The following is a 20778-nucleotide window of genomic DNA, read 5'->3' on the forward strand; positions in this document are numbered from 1 at the left end:
ACATCATTTGACCTCGCCTCCATGTTCACCAACGGGGATTTCAAGATCAATCAATTTCTTTTTCTCATCAAGGTAAGCAACATTTTCCTTACATACTCCATACTTCATCACGATTTTCAGACCATTGCGCTGTTCAATGCAAATGAACATGAAGAAGCAATGCAACGCGTCGAAGAGCTAGCTCTGTCTCCCAATGCCGATCCTATCGCTTGTCGCATCGTGGAAGTGAGCATCATGCACTCGATCACGCCCAGGTTCGTGTAGGCACTGATATTTTCTGCCCTTCGCACATAAGGCATATCTACGCGTCCAACTGGGAAACATTGCTTTGGATAGTGCACGCAATAACGAAGCTGTTGACCACTTCGCCGCTGCCGTCAACGCTAGTGCTTTCTTTTATAAATTGGAAATCCATTCCATGTATGAGGAATTTGTCGTGGTGCGTCGATATGATATACTTAGCTAATATCCTTTTTATGCTAAACCGGTTTGTTGCAGCTGTTCGGCTGGGATCTAAAGTCCTTGTGGCAGATCGCGAACCAGCAACACTGGCATGCACTCTTTCGGGCAGGTAGAATTGGAGCAGCCATCGAATCGTACCAATCCATCATGGACAAGAGTGATGATAATATGAAAACCAGCTTAAGTGTTTGGTTTAATGGTAAGCTATCAGTAATGTTACCCATCTATAATTCTCAACCGCACTTCACTTAGCTCTTCAGTAAGAATGTCGTGCACTAGTTGCTGCGCTCGCTGCGAGCCCTTACTCATCCTGTTCGAATCACCAGAGATCTTTGAACAGTTTTCATGTGTACCTTAACAGTATCTGGATTCTGTATTATACAAACTTCCCTTTGTACTCGCATCATAGTAGCGGGTGACTTACAGCTCTTTGCATAAAGGATGGCAGTGGCGTAAATTTTTCGTTCAATCAGGAAATGTTGGACTTAGTGAAATTTTGCTCGTCATACACTCATATTCCTTGTAATTCATTATCATCATGCCATTTATAACTATTCCTGCCTCTAAAAAACACAAGAGCCTGCTAGAGCATGACAGTGACCTTGATTCCAATGGCTCCGATGAGGACGATACTCGAATCAAAGAACTTTCGGATGAAGAGGAACCTGACTCTGACTCTGACGGTGAAGATAACAAGCCTGAGCAGTCCCAGCCCACAAAGATCCTTACACCACCTTGAGTTTCTTGTAGCTCACATCAGCACGTTTGAGCTTGCGGAAGATTGTCGTGAAATGGACAGATATGAATTAGTTTGTTGCGAGGAGGTGCATGAGCTCGTCCAAAATATAGTCAGGATTCTGCCTCACAAGACAAAGCAGGCAATCAATATCTTCACGATCGAGAGCACGCAGACGACCACGCATTACTGTGCTAGGCTGACGGTTCACGACATCGCCGGTTTGGCGCCAGAGCCTCAAAATCCGAAACCAAGTGCGTTCGGAAAATCCGCAGGAATCTAGGATGTCGCAAAGGCTCAGAAGGTTCCGTTCATGGAGTCGGATTGCTGCAAGTTTCACGTCACGACTGATCTTGCGAAATCCCATGTTGCGAAGATGATAATACAGGTAGTACAAGGCTACACGAGTAAAATTTCACCAAGTCCAATATTTCCTAATTGAACGAAAATTTCACGCCACTGCCATCCTTTATGCAAAGAGCTGTAAACAGAACAGTACGTTTACACCCACCGGTGATTGAGAAGCTGCGCTCGCAGCGAGCGGTATATTACTCATGCAGTTTGAGACGCAGGTCCTCCAGTTTCATTTGAACTTTGACATTATCATACGGGGAAGGAACAAATGGAGGGACATCGCAACTCCGAGTATGTGTTGCGATGTGACGAGATGGTCAAGTGATATGTAATAATCAGCCGTAGCAGAGGAAATTCAGGAGTATATTGCCAAGTTAAAGGATTTGGACATTCGAAAGACATAGGTGATCAATCGATTTAGCACGGTGTAAGTATGGTGTGAAAGACGAACAATGTTATAGAAGACAAGAAACTGAGTCAGACGTGTTCTGAGTGAGCATACCGAGATTCTGCTCCCAGACGGTCTCTTGATAGTCCGAGATGATTTGGGCGCACAGGGTCTGAGTGTACTGAGCCAGGACGTTTCTGCCGTTACTGTGAGTGTCATGGAGGAGGAATGAAGAGACGACGATATACCCAACGCCGGAACATATGGAGGGAGCGACTGGACAATTAAATTAAAATCAAATTTTTCATGAAACATTGCTCGTGTGGCACAAAACATTTGGTTCTGTGACAAAAACATTGCTCGCATGGCAAAAACATTTGTTTTGTGACGAAAACTTTGCTCGCGTGGCAAAAAAATTTGTTGTGTGACAAAAACTTTGGTCACGTGGCCGAAAGCTTTCGCGTTGAAGACAACTTTGATGTTCCTACTCGCAGCTATCTGGGTATCTGGCTTATAGCCAGCGTCGCCTGAATATGCAAGTCCCAATTTTGATTTTTCAAAATGTTGCTAACACGCAGTAAATGCAGGGCCTATGTCACCGTGCAGTCTAATGAAATCGCTAAAGCCAGTCTACACATTGCCCTTCCATGGTACACGCACTTGTACACCATTCCTTTCCTCTTGCTCTATCTGCTTCTCGTGTATGCTTATTATATCAAGTACGACGACTGGTTGAAAAGCGAGGAGTGGACTTCCCTAGCTTGTGTATCGTTAGGCGCGCAGGTCATGCTCTAAGTTTCCTTGTTACTCGATGGAGTTCTAGCGCGAGAGCTTGGAGAACAACACAAAAGGTGTGCTCTTAGGTTTGTAGTGATAAACTCTTATCCTCACACGCCAATTCTAAGGTGCGGTCTATTGAGGACGTGGACTGTATATATTGACAACATTCCGATCCCTTCTTTCTCCGACCTTTTTGGTGAACCATGTGATGGCTCCATTTTTTCTGAAACGGTAGTTCCTGCCGACATTCTTCTTGTGCAAGGAACATGTATCGTCGACAATGCCATGTTATCAGGAGAATCCACGCCACTACTCAAGGAATCTATCCAGCTTCTTGACAGCAAAGATAAACTCGATGTTGACAGCGCGCACAAGAATGCAGTTCTGTTCAGTGGAACTAAAGTGCTTCAAGCAAGCCCGACAGGTACGTTCGGCACTCTTAACTTATTCCTTCGCTAATGCTGCCATTCGGGTGTAAGATCAAGGACAAGTTACTGCAGCGACTCTGGACAGGGGATGTCTGGGACTTGTTTTGAGAATCGGTTTCGGCACAGCCCAGGGGCAGCTTGTGAGGACGATGATATTTTCAATGGAACGTGTTTCCACGAATAATCTTGAATCTTCGGTAACTATAGATGGAGTAGAGGGCTGGCAAAAAAGATAGGCGATAGATATACCGAGACGTGCAGAGCCTAGGCCTCATCAATAGCTCATACCATAGATGGAAGACTGTCCCGCATCTCTCCTTCAACCATTACTTGTGAATGATCAATGGCCAACATTGGCGCTGAACTACCCCTTCCATTCCAAACAATTGTGATGGCCTTTTCACATCTTAAAGAAGCAGTCCGCGTTGCCCTACAAACACAACTCGGAGATGAAGCACGATTGCAGGAGCAGATACAAATTTGCCTCCGGTTGCAGCAAAGCATTACACAAGTTCGTAATCTAGTAATCTGATCTTTGGAAGTAACCGAATATCCTAGCACTATGCCATTATTCCATCAGTGGATAGGGTTATAATGGAGCAAAGTATTTAAGACATGATTACTGATCTGGGTGCAGCTAAATTAGTGTCCTCGGATGTTCCTGACGTTGAGCTGATGGCTCACACTTATGTTGTGCATGGGGGTGGTCGAGGGCGTCCGAGGATGATGATAGACCCAGAGGTGCTTGCCATGTCTTATCAACTCCGAGGGCCCACAGAGCTTGGCGAGATATTCGGTGTTTCTGCTCAGACTGTCCGATGCAGGGCCCTTGAACAGGAGTTAGTGCAACCAGGGGAACCTGTTTATATCACGTATGTCGATGAAGATGGTCAAGCTCATCAGGTGTACCAATCATCAACAGGCTCACAGTCTACACTCTCGGATGAGGAGCTTGATTCCACTGTCTTGCACATTCTCAACCTCTTCCCAACTTTCGGTAGGCGGATGATTGATGGGCACTTGCTGCACCTTGGGCAACATGTCCCCCACAGCCGTGTACAAGCTTCTTATGCTCATGTCAATGGACCCCCAGTGGCAGCATTTGGAGTACGCCATATCTCACGTAGGGTGTACAATGTAGCTGGATATAATTCCTTAGCACACCATGATGGCCAGCATGGTGAGTGACTATCCTGTGCCTATACTTATTCTAATCACTATCTAGGCCTGATCCACTACAAAATCGTAATCCATGCATTTATAGATGGTTTTGCTAGGTTCATAACTGGGATTTGAGCCAGCAACAACAACCATGCTGCAACTGTCTTTGACTTATTTATGTCATTGATTCAAAGTCATGGTCTACCATCTCGGGTATGTGGTGATCACGGAGGGGAGAATGTGCTTGTTGCTAGATATATGGAGGAACAGCGAGGTCAAGACAGGGGGTCATATATCTGGGGAAGGTAGGATTTTAATTTATTTTGCTGTGATTCAACTTAGTTCAGTGTCATTGCAGAAGTGTCCATAATATCCGTATCGAGCGGTTGTGGGTGGACTGGACCAGCATGATTGGGTCCAAATGGAAGACATTCTTCCAAGATCTCGAAGTGACTGGTGGACTCAATCCCGACAACACAGCCCATATTTGGCTCCTACATCATCTTTTCTTACCTTTGATCAACCAGGAGGCAACACAATGGGCCAATGCATGGAACATGCACAAGATGGCCTTACCAGATGGACAGCGGAGTCGTTCGCCAGCTGATCTTCGGTGGTTCAGCATTCTACAAAGTGGAGCACGTGGATTGGATGCTGCAAGCTTTCAGCCACCTGACGAAGATCTCAATGCCGATGAAGTTGACGAGTATGGTATTGACTGGGAGGCTTATGAAGATCAGCGCATACATGCACACCATACAGAGGGTAACCAGCCTGACCACCTAGGTCACAATCCCTTTGTTGCTCACAGACCTGATCATTTCAACATGGTCGAGGTCGAGGAGCCAAATTGTCCCCTGTCCCCCCAGCATCTTGCTACCTTACATCAATATATTGAAAATCTCCCGGACTCCACCATGACAGAGAGGAAGATACTTTGGATGCAGTCGATGCAACTGTGCTCACAGTTTATTTCATGAATCAAATTTTTTACTTCAAATATTGATATCTATCTACTTACAACGGTGCTTCGATAGAATATATTGGTGCTGAGTGCTGATTGCGCACCCTGGGTTAATCACATGTCGCGGGGATCGCCATGAAGGACAAAAGACTAGGAGCCTCCTGGGAATCCTCGACGGTTGAACTGGGTGCTATGTTGGGAGCCTCATCAAGGATAGAGAACCCGAGCAATGGATTGGGCCAGCGCCTGCGTAAAGGGGCAGCTTACATGGAAAAGCCGACAAGTGATCACCAGCAATGATTGGTGGGAGATGGCCCACAATGAGGCCAATGTCCAGCGCACGAACAACTCATTGGTCCTTGTGCATGAGCTTGATTGCTTCGAATGTTGACATCATGTCAGTGAATCCTGAAAATGTGCTGTTGACTCAGGAACTCACCTTGAAATGTATTTGATGATGCGCAAAATGCGTGGCGTGTAGACATTGAACAGTCCCGCCAGAACTACAAAGCCTGAGCTCTAAAGGTCTTTCGGATTTCTTTGGCCACATGTGTTGACTTACTTTATATTCATAGCATGATCTTATGAAGCGACATACATGTACCCTTGGTCTGCATGGACCATGGCGAGACGAACACGGAGAAGGGTCGGCAAGCACTGGAGAACTCCATTGAAGCCAAAACCATGCAAATTCGTGGCCTACAGAGTCGACTCGTGCAAATTATGGTCACGGTAGATGAATGGGAGGGTAAATATGGAGAGTAGCTGGGCCTTTGTACGTAGATAAACCTAGTAAGAAAATTGAACAACATCTGGGCAACCATGACAGAACAACAGACGATCAGTGAAGCACGTAAAAACTACTCTACGACCACTTGTAACTGGTGTGCTGAAATGAGCAAGCACACGAGCAAGTACAGCCAGTACCTGCCCAGGGCGGACGGGAATTTTGATGCCTAGTTGGGGGGCACAAAACTCCCCCCCCTCCCAGTCCCCAACTGCAAAAACAAATGCATAGATCACTTTGTCATCATTCCAATCAAGATGCACGATCCCCGATCCAGCTTCTTTGGCTGCCACAGCAAAAAATGGGCCACCCATAAAAAGACTGGGGCGCAACTTGAGGTCACGTTTAAGGAGCTTGAGCACCCGATCATTGGCTCTAGATTGACAAGGAAAGATCAGTACTAGGCAATCACTATGTAGTAGCAAGGGACAAACTTTAAAATACAATCCCACTGAACAGGGGCGTGTTCTTTAAAGGCAGTCCCGATCTTGGGCGCAATGTAAGTCTTGATGAAGCACAGAAGATCATCCATGGCTTCGACAGCTTCATCAGATTGATCTCGGGATTCCAAAGTCAGGCGAGGTTTTTTGGCAGTTACCTCCCAGATGCCAAGGTGCAAAGCCTCGCTGGTAGAGCGATTGGTGTCAGGCTTCAGGCCATGCTTGGGACCGGAGGCTATGAAGCGGTCCCATCGGGCCAAAAGACCACCTTGTTGGTCATCCGTCAAAAAATGCTCGAGTCGCATGATAAGGTAAGGGGGAATCTCGGGGGGAACAGAGTCGCGGGAGAGATGGTCCAGAGGGAGGAGTAATTTGCCTCAAGTGGGGAGCTGGAGCAGTTGCTCTGGTAAAGACGTGGTGCTGAATTTGGTTCTCACCACCTCGCGAACGTCTTCTCCACTGGCTCGCAAAGTGATGAAATCTGCTGGGAAGGACTTAATCTTGTGTATATCTAGATATCATTAGCTGAATATTCATACTTATCTTGTAAAATTAACTTATGAAGATCCCTTTCAATAGCTTCCTTGATTTTGTCCATGTCCCGCACCTTTCCCCATCTGTTGTATCGTCGGGCGCGACTTTCTGCACCTCGTGGTCCACAGCCCATCACAGAAAGTTTCCGATGATCACAGAGAATCGAGATTGATTGGATCACAGATCACACCCACACTGTGGAACATGTTGAAAATTGAGTATGACATAATGCTTTGTAGTTATTTGGTGCAGGTAGGTCTTACAGGCCGTGTTCAATTATTTTGCTCTTTAGATGTTTGGGTGAGGTGCTAGACGCGGCGGGAGGTCTCTGCACTAGTACCGATGAACCCTTCATCTATTCACTAGTAAGTTATTTTTTTCTTTCTGGTTTTCATTATTCCGCCTGTCTCCTTTTTTTCACTATTCCAGTATGTCTTTTTTTCATTCATCTTCGGAGACTCTCAACCTGATCGTATACACAGGTTCTCTAATTCGTTCGAGATTACAATCGACATCACCACACCCACCACCACTACGGCTGCTATGCCCAGTACCACGTTCACATCGAAAAGCAGACTCCCAAAACTCTTCCCCTGCTGACCCAATCTCCTCACTTCCCCCTCCTACGATCGGAGATTGCGGTACCATCCGGGTTTGGCGCACCGATAACGCCGAGCTTCTTCTCGAGATCAACGCTCACTCAAGCATAAAGTGAGCAGCAGCATTGCTTACGCAGAAGATTAATCTGCTTCCTTCCGTACCCCAGGTCGACATCCCTGCGTTCTTTTCCAAATCAGTGGAAGACCTCGAACAAATAGTCAAATGAGGACCTCCCTTTACTCTAAGCTTCGACGCAACCTATCTATATGACTACAGCTTTATTTTGTTTTACAACCTCATCTTTACTTCACTGCCTGTCATCGTTCTCGGATGTGAGCACTCTTCGTCAGTTACTACTGGGTCCTTCTCAACTCGTCGTTTTAGCATTCGATCAGGATATCAATGCAAAAGCTGCCCTTGCTTTCCCTCAGCTCTATGTTTGCGGTATCAGAGGCTTGGAGTACACACGGACAAAGTTCTGGTTCTACATGCTCGATGGTCTTTACCAATCAGCAGTCGTCTTCTTCATCCCCTACTTGGTCTGGCAGCTTGGATTAGCCATATCATATAACGGCAAAGGAATTGATTCGTTGGCGGACTTTGGAACGACCGTCACGATTGCTGCCATTTTTGCAGCGAACACCTACGTCGGGATGAACACCCACTAGTGAGTGCTTTCTCATGCTACTCGACAATGTTGAATGGTGATTCATTTAGCTGGACCTACATCACTTGGATCGTCGTCATCGGGTTGTCCCTTGTCATGCTCCTTTGGATCGTGATCTACTCGGTCCTTCCGGTCAATACCTTCTTCTCTTCTATGGATGGGTTTATAGACGAGGTGGAGATCCTCTTCTTCAGCAATGTCACGTTCTGGGCGACGGTCGTGTTCTCCATCTTGGTGGCACTGGGTGAGTTGAGATGGCCTTCGTTGGAAACTCATCCTAACCGCCGTTTTTTTAGTGCCCTGGTTCCTCATCAAGTTTTTCAAATTGACATATATGCCCTTAGATAAAGATATTGTCCGTGAGATGTGGGTCGGAGGCAATCTTAAAGACCATCTGGGAATCCGACACCGCAAGGATTTGAAGAACAAACATGTCGTTGACCTTGAGACTGCACCGATGTTCCGTGAACCTCATGCTCGTTCAGTGTCAGAATTAGCTCTACAGCAAGTTTATGAACCGACGGCTGCAAGATCACTCGCAGGTTCTGATGCCAGTAGCAAGAGTCCTGATTATAACAGCGCAGAGCTAGTCTCCCAAGTCGAGTTACCCAACCCCCACGAGGCAGAGGATAAAGTCTCGCCCAATCCTTCTTACTACTCAGCATCCAATATCCCCACATCCTCACCTATACTACCCTCGCTATATCAATATCCATCAGGAGACACAAACAGCCAAGCACCCCCTTTCGCATCGCCGAACTCACACTCCCTGAGCCCTGAGCCTCCTGTTCCTAAACTAGATTACTCACGCCATGCTTATTCTCCCTCCGCCAAGGCCGAGTCATATGAGCTGCAAGTGCGGCATCTGTCGCCCCCCTCGCGTGATTGGTCCCAATCCCCTTCGGGTCTGCAGAAACCTACACATCCTCATCCCTCGGCGCCTGGCCAAGAACCCCTTGTTCAGCTTCAACCAGAGCCCTTTCATGATCCCGATGCTGGAGAAGGTCGGTATCCACTGGTAGATCTCGCACCCTTTGCGTATGCCATGATCGTAGTCTCTTTGCCTTCTGTGCCACCATCGCAAAATGTGGACCAAAACTCGCAGCACCCACTTGTCATACAGTATACACCTTAACTCGCACAACTGGTACTACAACATCTCAATGTCTTCTAACACTACTTCACGTGTCGTCTTTTCTTTCCACCATTGCTCTGTCTCCTGATCCATCATTGCCAACCTTTCATCTTCAATTCTCAAATGTTCTGACGGATGTGTCATCAGCAAGTTCTCGTCAAAATCTCTCAACAACCGAACTCTGTCTTGGCCACGAGCTCGCGATAGTGCGACATAGACATTGAATGGAGTAAGCCCCGCGGTAGGTGGTGTCGCAATGTCTATAATGGCGTTATTGATGGTCTGACCTTGTGACCGATAGTCCGTGAACAAGTATGCTGGTGTGAGAGGCAGCTGCCGTCTTCTTATGGATTTCAGGTGATTTCCGTGGATAACGGTAAACGTGTGCTCCATTGGAACTAACAGTATTATGTTCTTCTCCAGACCTTCAAGCTGAACCGCTTTCATACGGTTCAGCTTAATAAGAACATATGCTGGTGGATATGTCAGTTCCACAATTGCAGCTGTTGGCAAGAAATCTGTTTCACGTTCATCAAGAACGATTTTCGTTATTTCGCCTCGAGAACCGTTGGCGATGTCTAGGTCAGTTTCCACGTTGAAAGTCACCATGACATGCATATGAGAACCACGTTTTGATCCCACTCCTTCAATACAAATCAAAACTCAAAGGTGGACTTGTGGAGGTTCACATGGCATTTTACCATCATCGCATCAACAAATCGAAACACGATGTTTTTAATTCCATTTTATGAGAACTCATTGTACTCTCACTGCCGGCAGCCATGCCAACCAGCCCCTTCAAATGTCGCCGCCTCAACGCAGGACCTTCAACAGAACAAACCAATAAAGGAAAACGATCAATCAGAGGATCCAGGTCTTCACCTTGAAGAATTGTGGTATGTGTTCAGTCTATTCACTGGCATCATCATTGTTCGTACACTAATTACCTTCCACAGTTGAACATTGTGCAGGCTACTACCCAAAGGATCTCCAAACGTGTAACAAGTATTGCTGTACTACTACGTATATTCCTACCAATATGCTCAAAATTCATCACTAAATAACTCAAGGATTGCAGCCTCGCACCTCTGTACAAAAATGTATCTCACTATGTAATGTTGTACAAAATACTTCGGAAGATCGTTTGCTACTTTACACTGTACAGAAACAGTAAACAAGGTTCCTACCGACGAAGTTCGGCCCCATCCTCTAGTAGGGATGTGGCGGATTGGATATCCCAGATGATGAGACTAGAATCTCCACGAAATTTATTGAGGCCAACAGCTAGGTAGTTGGGGTCTGCGTTGCAGAATGCAAGGGCATTGCATGATCTAGAGTTGCGTACGGGAAGGGTAACGACGGGTCCACTTGAGAGAACGTTATTCCGAGCGACTCTGATTGCCTCTAGCCTGATGAGGTCGACGTGTCCAGATCGATGTCTTGGGCCAGCATATGGGTTCGATGAGTGGATGAAAGAATACAGTGAATCATTTAGAGGATGCAACGATCAGATCTAGGTAACGATCATGATCGCATGTCAAAGAAGTTGATGGATGGTTGATGAATCCCCAGGCAAAAGGCAGTCTATCCAACACGCCTGTACCGTGACACTCCTACCAGTGTACTTGACGCCTTTGGCTGTGCACTTCCTGGCAGAGGAACCTTGGTCCAAATGGGCACTCATAAGGTAAGGCTTGGCCGCTTGAAGCATTATCACATGGTGTATTAAAGAACTTGACAGCTCTGTAAAGAACTAAGAAGGTGACGCCAATGTGGTACCAACCCTTCTGATCACTCACTGGCACTAGAAACTGGCAGGCAGGTACACAATATCTCTTGTCTCTTTTCCCCCACCTCCACACGCCCACCTGCCTGCAGCTCTGAGCTTTCACTAATGTCTACTAATTCTGTTGTCCCTGCCAGATGTTGTGTGTGTGGTGATGATTGCGCCGTCTATACACCCTGTACACCATCAGATTCACAGGTAAGCTATGCCTTCGAGGTTGATGCCCACTCACTGGCATTTTCTAGTCTGATTGCTATTGTGGTCATGGACTTACCCAGCATCTGCCACCAGCTCATAATTTCCCTCCCCATGGAGGTCTTCAAATCAACAATGTTATGTGCCTAGGTTACCGAACTGTACGCAATGCTCCAGTGAGTTTCCCACTTTCTTGCCATAACGCGTCAATCCTGAGGTTGGGTGGTAGATATCAGATTTCCGTCAGCCATGTGCTGGCTGTGCAATGGGCTATAATGCACACAGCCCACTAGCTTCTACACCTCCTGCTATTCTATCCACCACATCCAGACCCCCATCTGCCAGTACTTCAAATTCTCATAGCACTTCTGCATTTTATCAGCCTCCATCTGCATTTTCCCAGCCAAATAGAGCCCCTCACCTTCCCCCTGTTGCAGAGTCACCTCTGGCACAATTTTCTTGCCCTGCACCTCTGCTTACTACTTGCATGCCTGCTACTTCGTCATCTTCCCAGCCTGCTATATCTTCATTGTCGCCACCTGCAAGTTCTTGGCCATCTCTTCCGCACTACGCCCCAATCGCTACTCCATATTCTCATAATCCACACTTTAGTGCCACTCAAGTTTCACCCGGTTTTGGTGTACCTCACACAGGCATTCCAATGTCGACTACAGCTGGTCGCAGTCGCGTTCGTTCTAATAGGAAAACCACCATGCCATACAGTGTCTCCAAACCAGTGAAGCAGGTCTCCGAGAAACAGGTTGATATTGTCATTTTCCCTAATGATGTAAGTCTGCTGGAAAGCAGTAGTTTATGCACGCTGACTTTTATACTCAGATTCACGCTGCACCTGCAGCTCCTGACAGTATTGACGACATCTTTGAGGATACTTACCTTCATTTTCCCCGCCGCATTCATGTTGGGGAGCGACTCGCCTCTGACCTGAATGGCCTGCAAGATTTTGGCCTCGTGCACCGCATAACTCTTACTGCATCCTCACGCAATGAAATCATAATGAACCAAGTGTAAAATTCTGTTCTTGCCATCTCAACGTCTCACAACATCCAATTTCCCCCAGAGCCTGAATGCTCTTTTGATCTTGATGCATCTGCGCCCAACCGCGAGTTTCGGATCCAGTTTCAACATCTTCCATTTCGCCTTCTTAAGATCGGCTACCAGATGCCTAAAGGGCACTATCTGTCCTTTGACACCACTGAAACATGGCAAGACTATACCTTTCATGCACTATCCAAACGTGTCAATCGAATCCAGCACCCCACCAATCCCAATGTAGGATTGCTTATTATCTGTATGTATAACATTGTTCACTCCGCCTCCACTTACTGACTTTATCTAGGTCCTAAGTATGGGCCTCTTATTGGACCCATCCAGCAGCACAGCACCCAGCATCATATGTGTTTTGCTGATCGAGCATTCAAAATCCTCATTGATGCAGATGAGGAAGAGTTAGAGTATCAAGGCTTGGAACCTGGCGACACTATTCCTGTTGAGTGTAAGGCATTCTGCCCATTGACAGCTGGCACAAGCCGACGCTCTTGACCGGCTCGGGCTCCTGTTCCTAGTCCGATTGATAGCGATGAAGATTTGTATGCACCTCCGACAATTCCCAGTACTCCTGACAATCAGCCCAATGTGCTTCCCAGTATATCCTCTCCAGCTACCTCGCTTTCGTCTATCTCAAGTCCTTCACTTAATTCCCTGCCAGCCCTTGTGAACCCTCAGACGTCTTTCCCTACTGTCATCGACCTGACACTGCCATCCCCCAATCATTCCTCGCACTCACCCCCACATTCACCCATTGTTCACCATCACTCTGTATATGTGTCACCCACTCCGCCTCCTTATGAGACCTTACTCGAGGTCGATAATGCCATAATGACGGCCTTTGACAGCAAAGTCGAGCACAGCATGGTCCATGTCCGTGGTCCAACTGTCAAAGCCTGTGCAGAGGGCTTGATAGATTTTTTATGTCAACAGCAGCGCAATTCCGACACACCATATGCACGCTCCTACTATGTCAATGAGCGATTTTCTATCCGGCCCCATAATCAGAAGCTGTCTGACATGTTCGGAAAACATTGGATCTTTCGTGTGTGAGTTTTACCTGCCCAATGTCAATTCTCAATGCTGATATTGTTAAAGTGGGTATGATGGCGCCCATGATGCTTCTGGTGAAGGCGTCATGAGACAGGTATTAACAGAGGCCCTCATGCTGTGCTTGAGCGAATCCTATGGAATAACCCAGATTCTCGATAAACATGGCTTTCATGTTCTGCACATCCGTGACTTTCCCACACCTAGCGACATTGAGTGTGCCTTTGCATTGGGAGCTGTGTGCACTATGATGATGATATGTGGGCACATTGCACCTGATCCCATCTCTCCTGCCTTACTCATCACTGCCTTCGCCGGTGTGGAAGCTCTTGCTGATAAGTGTTGGGTCGGGGCATTATTTCCTGATCATTATGATGATCTTGGTCTCCTTCCCTCCTCACCATGTGATCTGACCTCTTCCACCATTTCGGCCTCCCAAAGGACTTGCCTTCAACGCTTCATACAGGGTACAATTGATTCATCAGTGAGTACTTTGTGTTTTGGTTGACTTGGCCATGATCTTAGTTATATCAATCTAGGTATCCCGGTTGGCACTTCTCAGCGATGAGCAATGGCCAGCGGTTGTTCTTTCCCTGCACACTAGCACATTATTAGGGATCAAACCTGAGGCGCTTTCAAGTTCCCAGCTTTTCAAGGCTTTTCAGGCTGGCATTGACATTCAACTGAGCACAACGCACAAATCAGTAATCGAGGTGAGCAGAGCTGTGTTGATGTGAATACAAGTTCGTTAATTGACCGTCGTCAAGATGTTGAAATTGTCCTCCAAGTGGCTCTTATCGCATTGCTATCATCGGCGCATCACTAATGGAGAGCAAGTAATAAGCCATCTGGACTTTGTTGTGTGTGGTGATCCCACGTTTGAATCTGCAACCGCTCCTCCTTTAGTGGTGCAGCTCCGGTCTGTTTTCGAGCACTATTTCTGTGGCATTGGACATCCACCGCACCCTCAAATGGCTGATCTGGTCAATGAGGCTCAACGGGACATTGATAATGCTGACCCTGCCTATCGTGCCTGCCGCTTTGTGAAGCTTTTGAGTGGAGTTACCTTGCTGCCTCCACCAGGGCAAGATTTCACTGTGCATCTTCTGTTTCTCCTTCTCGTCAATATTGCATCTCACCAATTTGCCTAGATTTATGTCCATCAAACAATCCCAGAGACCGTCTGCTTTGCCGGTCAATATCATGTGAGTTTGAGCTTACTCTGGCTGTACTAATTTCTTTTGCTCATCAAATTTCAGCGCGACAACGGTCTGTTGCCTCCAAGCATACATGCGTGCAACTACAGTATGGACGTGTGGTTCAACAGAAAGATGATGCCTATTCTGGGTAAATCACCTCTCAGTGATAGCGATATTGCTGAATTGGAGTTTATGCTTCATTGTGTCATTTTTGATGCTGGTCAAGACAGCTTTACCTAAGTTTACCTTAGTGCCTCTGACCTTCAAGCTTCAACTATCCTTATACATACACTGTCATTACTACGTCTATGGTACAGTGCAACCTGATTGCTGCAGTCTGATTCCGAAACTCTGATGCTGATGACTCGCTAGTAACTACACAGCGGGAATCGTCACCATAGTACTACTCTCCCCTGCATGCCACTCCCTCTCAGTACTTCCACCGTGTATCCTGCAATGCAGAAAGTTGTCATCCTAGAAAAGTTTTTGGCCACATGGCAGATGTTTTTCGTCACACTGGCAAATGTTTTTGTCACAAATGAATGTTTTTGTCACACTGGCAAATGTTTTTGTCACAATGGCAAATGTTTTTGTCACACTAGTAAATATTTTCACCATGCGAGCAAAGTTTGATAATATTTTTCAAAAGTTGATTTTTGTCCAGTGGGGTCCCTCATAGGAACAAGCATCGAGTTGCCACGGTTCATAAAGCCTGGTAGTTCGACCGCACACATCGACAAAACGTGCCAGGATGTGCACGAGGGCAAGAAACTCTACTACTTGCGATATTGACTTGCACTCCTCAAAGGCAATTCTGGATGATGGTCATTGGAGAATGTGTGCCAACTTAAATCATCTTGACAGGTCAAAATTATGTCGGAACGATGATCGAGGCTGATTAAGAAATCAAACTCAAAATGCTTGAATTTCAATAACAATTGTAATCAACCCATGACTGACTCTTCGGATAAATTCCCGTTCGAATATTTGAAATGACCGATTATAATCAATGCAAATTGGGCTGCCTAAAGTGCCGATTCCAGAGTAGAACGCAGGAAGCCTCACAGCCGTCGGATCTCCGCTAAGCATATTCCAGGGAACAAAAATTCAGCATATCACCCAATGAAATACCACGTATATGGGCGTCAACTTAGTTGAAATTCGAGGCATTAGTGCATGGCAAATCAAGTGAACCGTGCTTGTTGTCTTCCTATCTGCCGCGCGGAATCCTGCAATAACAGTGGTTGGAATAAATTTACTCGGCTCACTGTAACGCATTCAAGAATTATTCATGTCATAATCATAGCAGTATGGCTATAAATTGGGAGCGTCCTACCCTGGGGCATGGTTGGGGTCGAAAGGTTGCTGTTGCACCTGCCGAATTTGAGCTGGCATAACGGCCATCAAAGATTATGCCTGCCCGCGCCAAGATCTTGGTATTGGGTGGTTTCTGGATGGTCGAAGGGTTGGGTCCATTCATTCCATATTCGATGGTGGTTTAAAAAAGCTGAAATGATACTGAGTCATGCGATCAGGCTCGTCAACTCGTCTGGAAAGCTGCGGAGACACGAGCCGGACGCATGAGCTCGGACGCCTAGAATCCTAGATCGTCAAGCAAGGTGCTTGCGATAACGGCCTCATGTCTTGGGCGTCTAGTGGGAAGGAAATGCTATCATGAAGCAGAAGAGAAACACCCCAGCACACGCACCTCTGCGACTGTGATTAATTTCCCCACTAAGTCCACCTCGACCGTGCTCAATACCATCAACCCCCAGAAAATGGCGCAGCTCATTCCAAGCACCATACCCGTTCGAGTCTTTGAAGGTCATGAAGCACGCATATCCGCAGTTGCAGTTTTCCCTGATAAACGACGTATGGTCACATCCTCGGATGACAAGATGCTTCGTCTGTGGGATTTAACAAAAGGTGTAGTGTTGAAGAAGATGGAGGGGCATTGCAATCGAGTGCAGGCATTGGCGGTATCGCGGGATGGGCGTTTCATAGCAAGCGGTGATATCGACGGAGAACTCTTTGCATGGGATGGAAGAACTGGCGAACGTCTCAGCCGATATGGTGAAACTTACCCAGTTATCAGTGCACACACCGGTTGGATATTATCGCTGGACTTTTCTCCAGACAGCAAAGTGCTGGCCAGCGGGTCATCAGACTCAATGATGAAGCTGTGGAACACATCAACGTGGACGCTGCAGGGAGCAGCAATTAGCTGTGGTACAAGCGTCCACTGCGTTCGGTATTCGCCGTCACGGCCTACACTTGCAATTGCGACAGAACACAATATCCAAATTTACCACGGCTACGACAGATGCAGCAACTATTCACACGACTACTCAAGTTTTCATCACTTCCAGGGTCACACGGCGGCAACCATCAGTGAAGGACACAGTTATTCACTCGCGTGGACGCCCGATGGCAAACGCCTGCTCTCAGCGGGCGGAGGGGCTGATCTACGAGAGTGGGATTCATCGACCTGGCGTTATGCCGGAAATCCCTGCAGGCAGGTCGGCGATCCCTGGAAGGGCCATTTCAACACTATCCGTGCCATTTCCTTGAATTCTAACGGCACTCTTCTTGCCTCCGCATCTCATGACAATCGTGTCCGCCTCTGGCGGGTCTCAGATCGACGAACGATCGCCGTATTCAAGCACTCTGGCCAGGTGAACTGCGTCACCTTCTCTGCAGAAGGCAGGCACATCCTCAGTGGAGGTGTAGATAAAATGGTCTCAGAGTGGCCGACATCCGAGGACGCTTCGCCAGAAGATGGTCCAAAGGATGGTCTTATGAAGGAGCGGGTCACTCACCAGGTATGTTCGTTTTCATTTTCTCGGCCCCTCATTGTCTGAGCGTCTTCTTTATGCCCGGGCTCAAGCCTATTCTAATTTCAAGGTATGTTTCTACCTTTTACTCTGATAATACAATGTGAACATACTTCACCCAGGTCCTCGCTATACACTCGGCAGCCCGCAATGCGTGCATAGCTGGGGACTTGGCTACCGCTGAAAAGGTCCTAAATCTAGAGATCCACGCTGCTCCCGACGATCACACCATCTATGCGAATCGCGCATTTGTCATGGCACGAAAAGGCGACTGGAACCACGCGCTTCGCGATGCAATTCAGGTGAGATAGACTGACTCATCATGGCCCCATACGATACCTAACATCAATGGTGACATAGTCCCTCAACATTCAGCCCTCATTCATAGGCCATCTCTCTAAGGGCATTGCCCTCTGTGGAAAGAAGGAGGTCCGGGCCGCGAGGACATCGTTTGACCTGGCGTCCATGTTCACCAACGGAGAATTAAAGACCGATCATTTCTTTTCCTCGTTAAGGCAGGTGATATTTTTCTTACATACTTCATACTTCATCGCGATTCTCAGACCATTGCGCTGTTCAATGCACATGAACATGACGAGGCAATGCAGCGCATCGAAGAGCTGACTGCGTGTCCCAATGCCGATGTTCTTGCTTGTCGTATCGTAGAAGTGAGCGTCACGATCATGCCCGTGTTCGTGTTCTGGCACTGACTTTTGCCCTTCTCACATGAGGCGTATCTACGCGTCCAAACAGGAAACATTGCCTTGGATGGTGCGCGCAACAGCGAAGCTCTTGACCACTTCACTGCTGCCGTCAACGCTAGCGCTTCATTTCATACATTGGAAATTCATTCTATGTATGAGGAATTTGTTGTGGTATGTTGATATGATGCCACTGAATGTCCTTTTTTATGTCGAACTGCGTTTTTTTACAGCTGTTCGGCTGGGACCTCAAGTCCTTGTGGCAAACTGCGCACCAGCAACATTGTCATGCACTCTTTCGAGCAGGGAGAATTGGAGCAGCCATCGAATCGTTCCAATCCATCATGGACAAGAGTGATGATATAACCGGCTTAAGTGTTTGGTTCACTGGTAAGCCATTAGTAGCGTCACCCCGTCTACAATCCTCGACCGCACTTTTCTTAGCTCTCCAGTAAGAACGAAGGGCACTACATGCTGCGCCCTCGGCGAGCGCTCACTCTTGCAGTTTGCATCACAGAGATCCTCGAGCAATTTCATTTGTACCTTGATAGTATCTGTATTCCGAAAATAGCCCTTTGTGCTCTCATCATAGTATCGGCTGACTTAAACAGGAGAGTAGTAGTACAAAGCTTACACCGCTGATCAGCGCGTGCTCTTCAGAGCCCCTGAGCCCCTGCACATGGTCCTTTCATCCCCCCCCCCCCCCTCATGCGAATCGGACTGCCGCTGCAAGCTGAACAATTGCTTCCTGAACTTGACATTGGTACGAATAGCTAACACGCGTGATTCTCGATCTCTCTACCTCTACAGTAGTGTCGCCCCATCTACATGCCTCAACCGCAATCCACTCAACTCTCCTGTAAGAACACGATGCGATCTATATTTCTAATGTAGAAGCGAGCGGTAAATTACTCATGCAGTTTGAAACGCAGATTTTCGAGTTTCATTTGTACAGTACTACTTTAATTTGAATATTATGATACAGGGAAACATTTTATTGAATAAATGAAGGACCGTCGTAACGCCGTGTGTGCGTTGGCGATATCATGAGATGGTCAAGTGATAGTAGACGGTGATCAAAGCGATGATGATGCTAACAATGATATTCTTTCCATCTAATAATCAGCCAGAGCAGCTTAAATTCAAGATATAGCCAGGCCAAAGGATTTGGACTTGTTTAGTATTCCAAACACAGAAGATCAATCGATTCAACACGGTATAAGTATCACATGAGAGACGAACGATGTTGCACAAGACAATAAACTGAGTCAGACGTATTCTCAGCATGCACGCCGAGATTCTCCCAGATCACAGGGATCAAGGCTCGATCGCACCTTGCAAGATCGCAGCCTCTTGGTAGTCCGAGATGATGTGGGCGCGCCGTATCGAAGTGAACGTGACGTTGCTGCCGTCTCTGTGTTTTATACCGTGAGTGTCGTGGAAGAGAAATAAAGGGAAGACGAAATACCCAACGCCTTAATCACAGGAGAGCAACTAAATACCAGCAGAACTGTCTCCGACGATCTGTAGGTAGATTGACCAACTTGTCGATTAACCTCTATTCATTCCACCGCATTCCGTGTAGCTTAAAGCTAGAGATGCGTGGTGACTTTTAGTCAAGGATAAGCAAAGGACCTGATAGAAGCACGAATCATTCGCGGTACGTGGTGCCCCTGAGTTGTATTAGAAAATTAACTGTGTGTTCAATGCGATCTGGAGGAGGCACGTTATTGATCGTCCATCAAATACGCGTCAAGGACGAGTATACTCAGAAGTCTTCGGAGCTTGTAGTCTACGACTTGCAGGTGTATAAGGCTGCTGTCCTTATCCTGTCCTTCCTCTGGATCATCATCATAGACTCTAAATTCCCTTAATAACCGATCGCGCTTGCGAGAGCCGACCGCGCGCGTGGTCTCTATCAAAGTAGGATATTCCAAGGTTGAAGGTGATGTGATCAGAATGCAGCACCTTCACGTGAGATCTGAACGTTAACCTTATCCTGTTTCGACGACTGAGTAAAGGGCGCTTATTGCTACGAAGCCGGTCTACTTAGTGGTTGGATGACCACATACCGATACCACAAGATTGTCACACAGTGCTGGAATATACTAGACACAAGCGATACCTTTGAGTGAGGTTTGAATTGAAAGCTTGAAGGATGAGGTCTCGCAGAAATCCTATCTTCGGCGACAGCATATTGAAGATATATATATGACTGAAGCAAAGCTGGGCTCTGTCCCACCAGCAAATAAAACTGTCATGCAATGTTGAGCAATATCTCCAACAGCAGCGACGAAATATCCTTACCTAAAACAATACCAACGAAGCGCATATACAACAGAAAATGCTTCGGCAGCAGCGTGTCGGAAAATATGGAAACGCATACGAACACCGACATCGGGTGACAGTCATGCCAATTCAAAACCTCGAATTCATGGGATTGTAGTTAACCCATGACTGACTCTTCTGATGAATGGTCGTTTTATGATCGACGATAGCAGTGCTTGAAACA

General features: G+C 46.9%; 7 protein-coding genes across 7 annotated transcripts; 5 read left to right on the plus strand and 2 right to left on the minus strand.

Annotated features, from left to right (window-relative positions):
- The first annotated feature begins 194 nt into the window (after positions 1–194).
- Positions 195–901, plus strand: EDB91DRAFT_1169880 (uncharacterized protein). Its single transcript, XM_041320157.1, is given in 5 exon segments — positions 195–225; positions 296–436; positions 448–449; positions 498–661; positions 715–901. The coding sequence occupies 4 exon segments, from the start codon at positions 419–421 to the stop codon at positions 723–725; spliced, it is 195 nt and encodes a 64-aa protein (XP_041170641.1). The 5' UTR covers positions 195–225; positions 296–418; the 3' UTR covers positions 726–901.
- Positions 902–2501: 1600 nt separating this feature from the next.
- EDB91DRAFT_1087334 (uncharacterized protein) lies at positions 2502–3364 on the plus strand (the record flags this gene model as incomplete). Its single annotated transcript, XM_041316197.1, has 5 exons — positions 2502–2723; positions 2764–2791; positions 2956–3144; positions 3200–3288; positions 3356–3364. The coding sequence occupies 5 exons, from the start codon at positions 2502–2504 to the stop codon at positions 3362–3364; spliced, it is 537 nt and encodes a 178-aa protein (XP_041170642.1).
- Positions 3365–4567: 1203 nt separating this feature from the next.
- Positions 4568–5289, plus strand: EDB91DRAFT_1062608 (uncharacterized protein; the record flags this gene model as incomplete). The annotated part of the gene is made up of 2 exons (XM_041314542.1): positions 4568–4614; positions 4668–5289. 2 exons carry the CDS (start codon positions 4568–4570, stop codon positions 5287–5289), a joined length of 669 nt encoding a protein of 222 aa, XP_041170643.1.
- Positions 5290–6143: 854 nt separating this feature from the next.
- On the minus strand, positions 6144–6443 carry EDB91DRAFT_1002403 (uncharacterized protein; the record flags this gene model as incomplete). Its single annotated transcript, XM_041312252.1, has 1 exon — positions 6144–6443. A coding segment is annotated over one exon (300 nt), but the record flags the coding sequence as incomplete, so codon positions are not given.
- A 1423-nt stretch (positions 6444–7866) lies between these two features.
- EDB91DRAFT_1062611 (uncharacterized protein) lies at positions 7867–8649 on the plus strand (the record flags this gene model as incomplete). Its single annotated transcript, XM_041314543.1, has 3 exons — positions 7867–7966; positions 8019–8301; positions 8352–8649. Coding segments are annotated over 3 exons (681 nt in total), but the record flags the coding sequence as incomplete, so codon positions are not given.
- A 906-nt stretch (positions 8650–9555) lies between these two features.
- EDB91DRAFT_1350921 (uncharacterized protein) lies at positions 9556–10189 on the minus strand (the record flags this gene model as incomplete). Its single annotated transcript, XM_041326100.1, has 2 exons — positions 9617–10189; positions 9556–9564 (listed from the first exon to the last, which is right to left on the minus strand). The coding sequence occupies exons 1-2, from the start codon at positions 10052–10054 to the stop codon at positions 9556–9558; spliced, it is 447 nt and encodes a 148-aa protein (XP_041170646.1). The 5' UTR covers positions 10055–10189.
- Positions 10190–11682: 1493 nt separating this feature from the next.
- Positions 11683–14971, plus strand: EDB91DRAFT_1255060 (uncharacterized protein; the record flags this gene model as incomplete). Its single annotated transcript, XM_041323914.1, has 10 exons — positions 11683–12204; positions 12255–12440; positions 12498–12726; positions 12775–12928; positions 13001–13531; positions 13581–14016; positions 14072–14245; positions 14300–14629; positions 14684–14737; positions 14792–14971. 10 exons carry the CDS (start codon positions 11683–11685, stop codon positions 14969–14971), a joined length of 2796 nt encoding a protein of 931 aa, XP_041170647.1.
- Between the last annotated feature and the right edge of the window lie 5807 nt (positions 14972–20778).

Source organism: Suillus paluster, assembly GCF_016628075.1.
Source record: "Suillus paluster strain FC165 chromosome Unknown EDB91scaffold_125, whole genome shotgun sequence".
Lineage (NCBI taxonomy): Eukaryota > Fungi > Basidiomycota > Agaricomycetes > Boletales > Suillaceae > Suillus > Suillus paluster.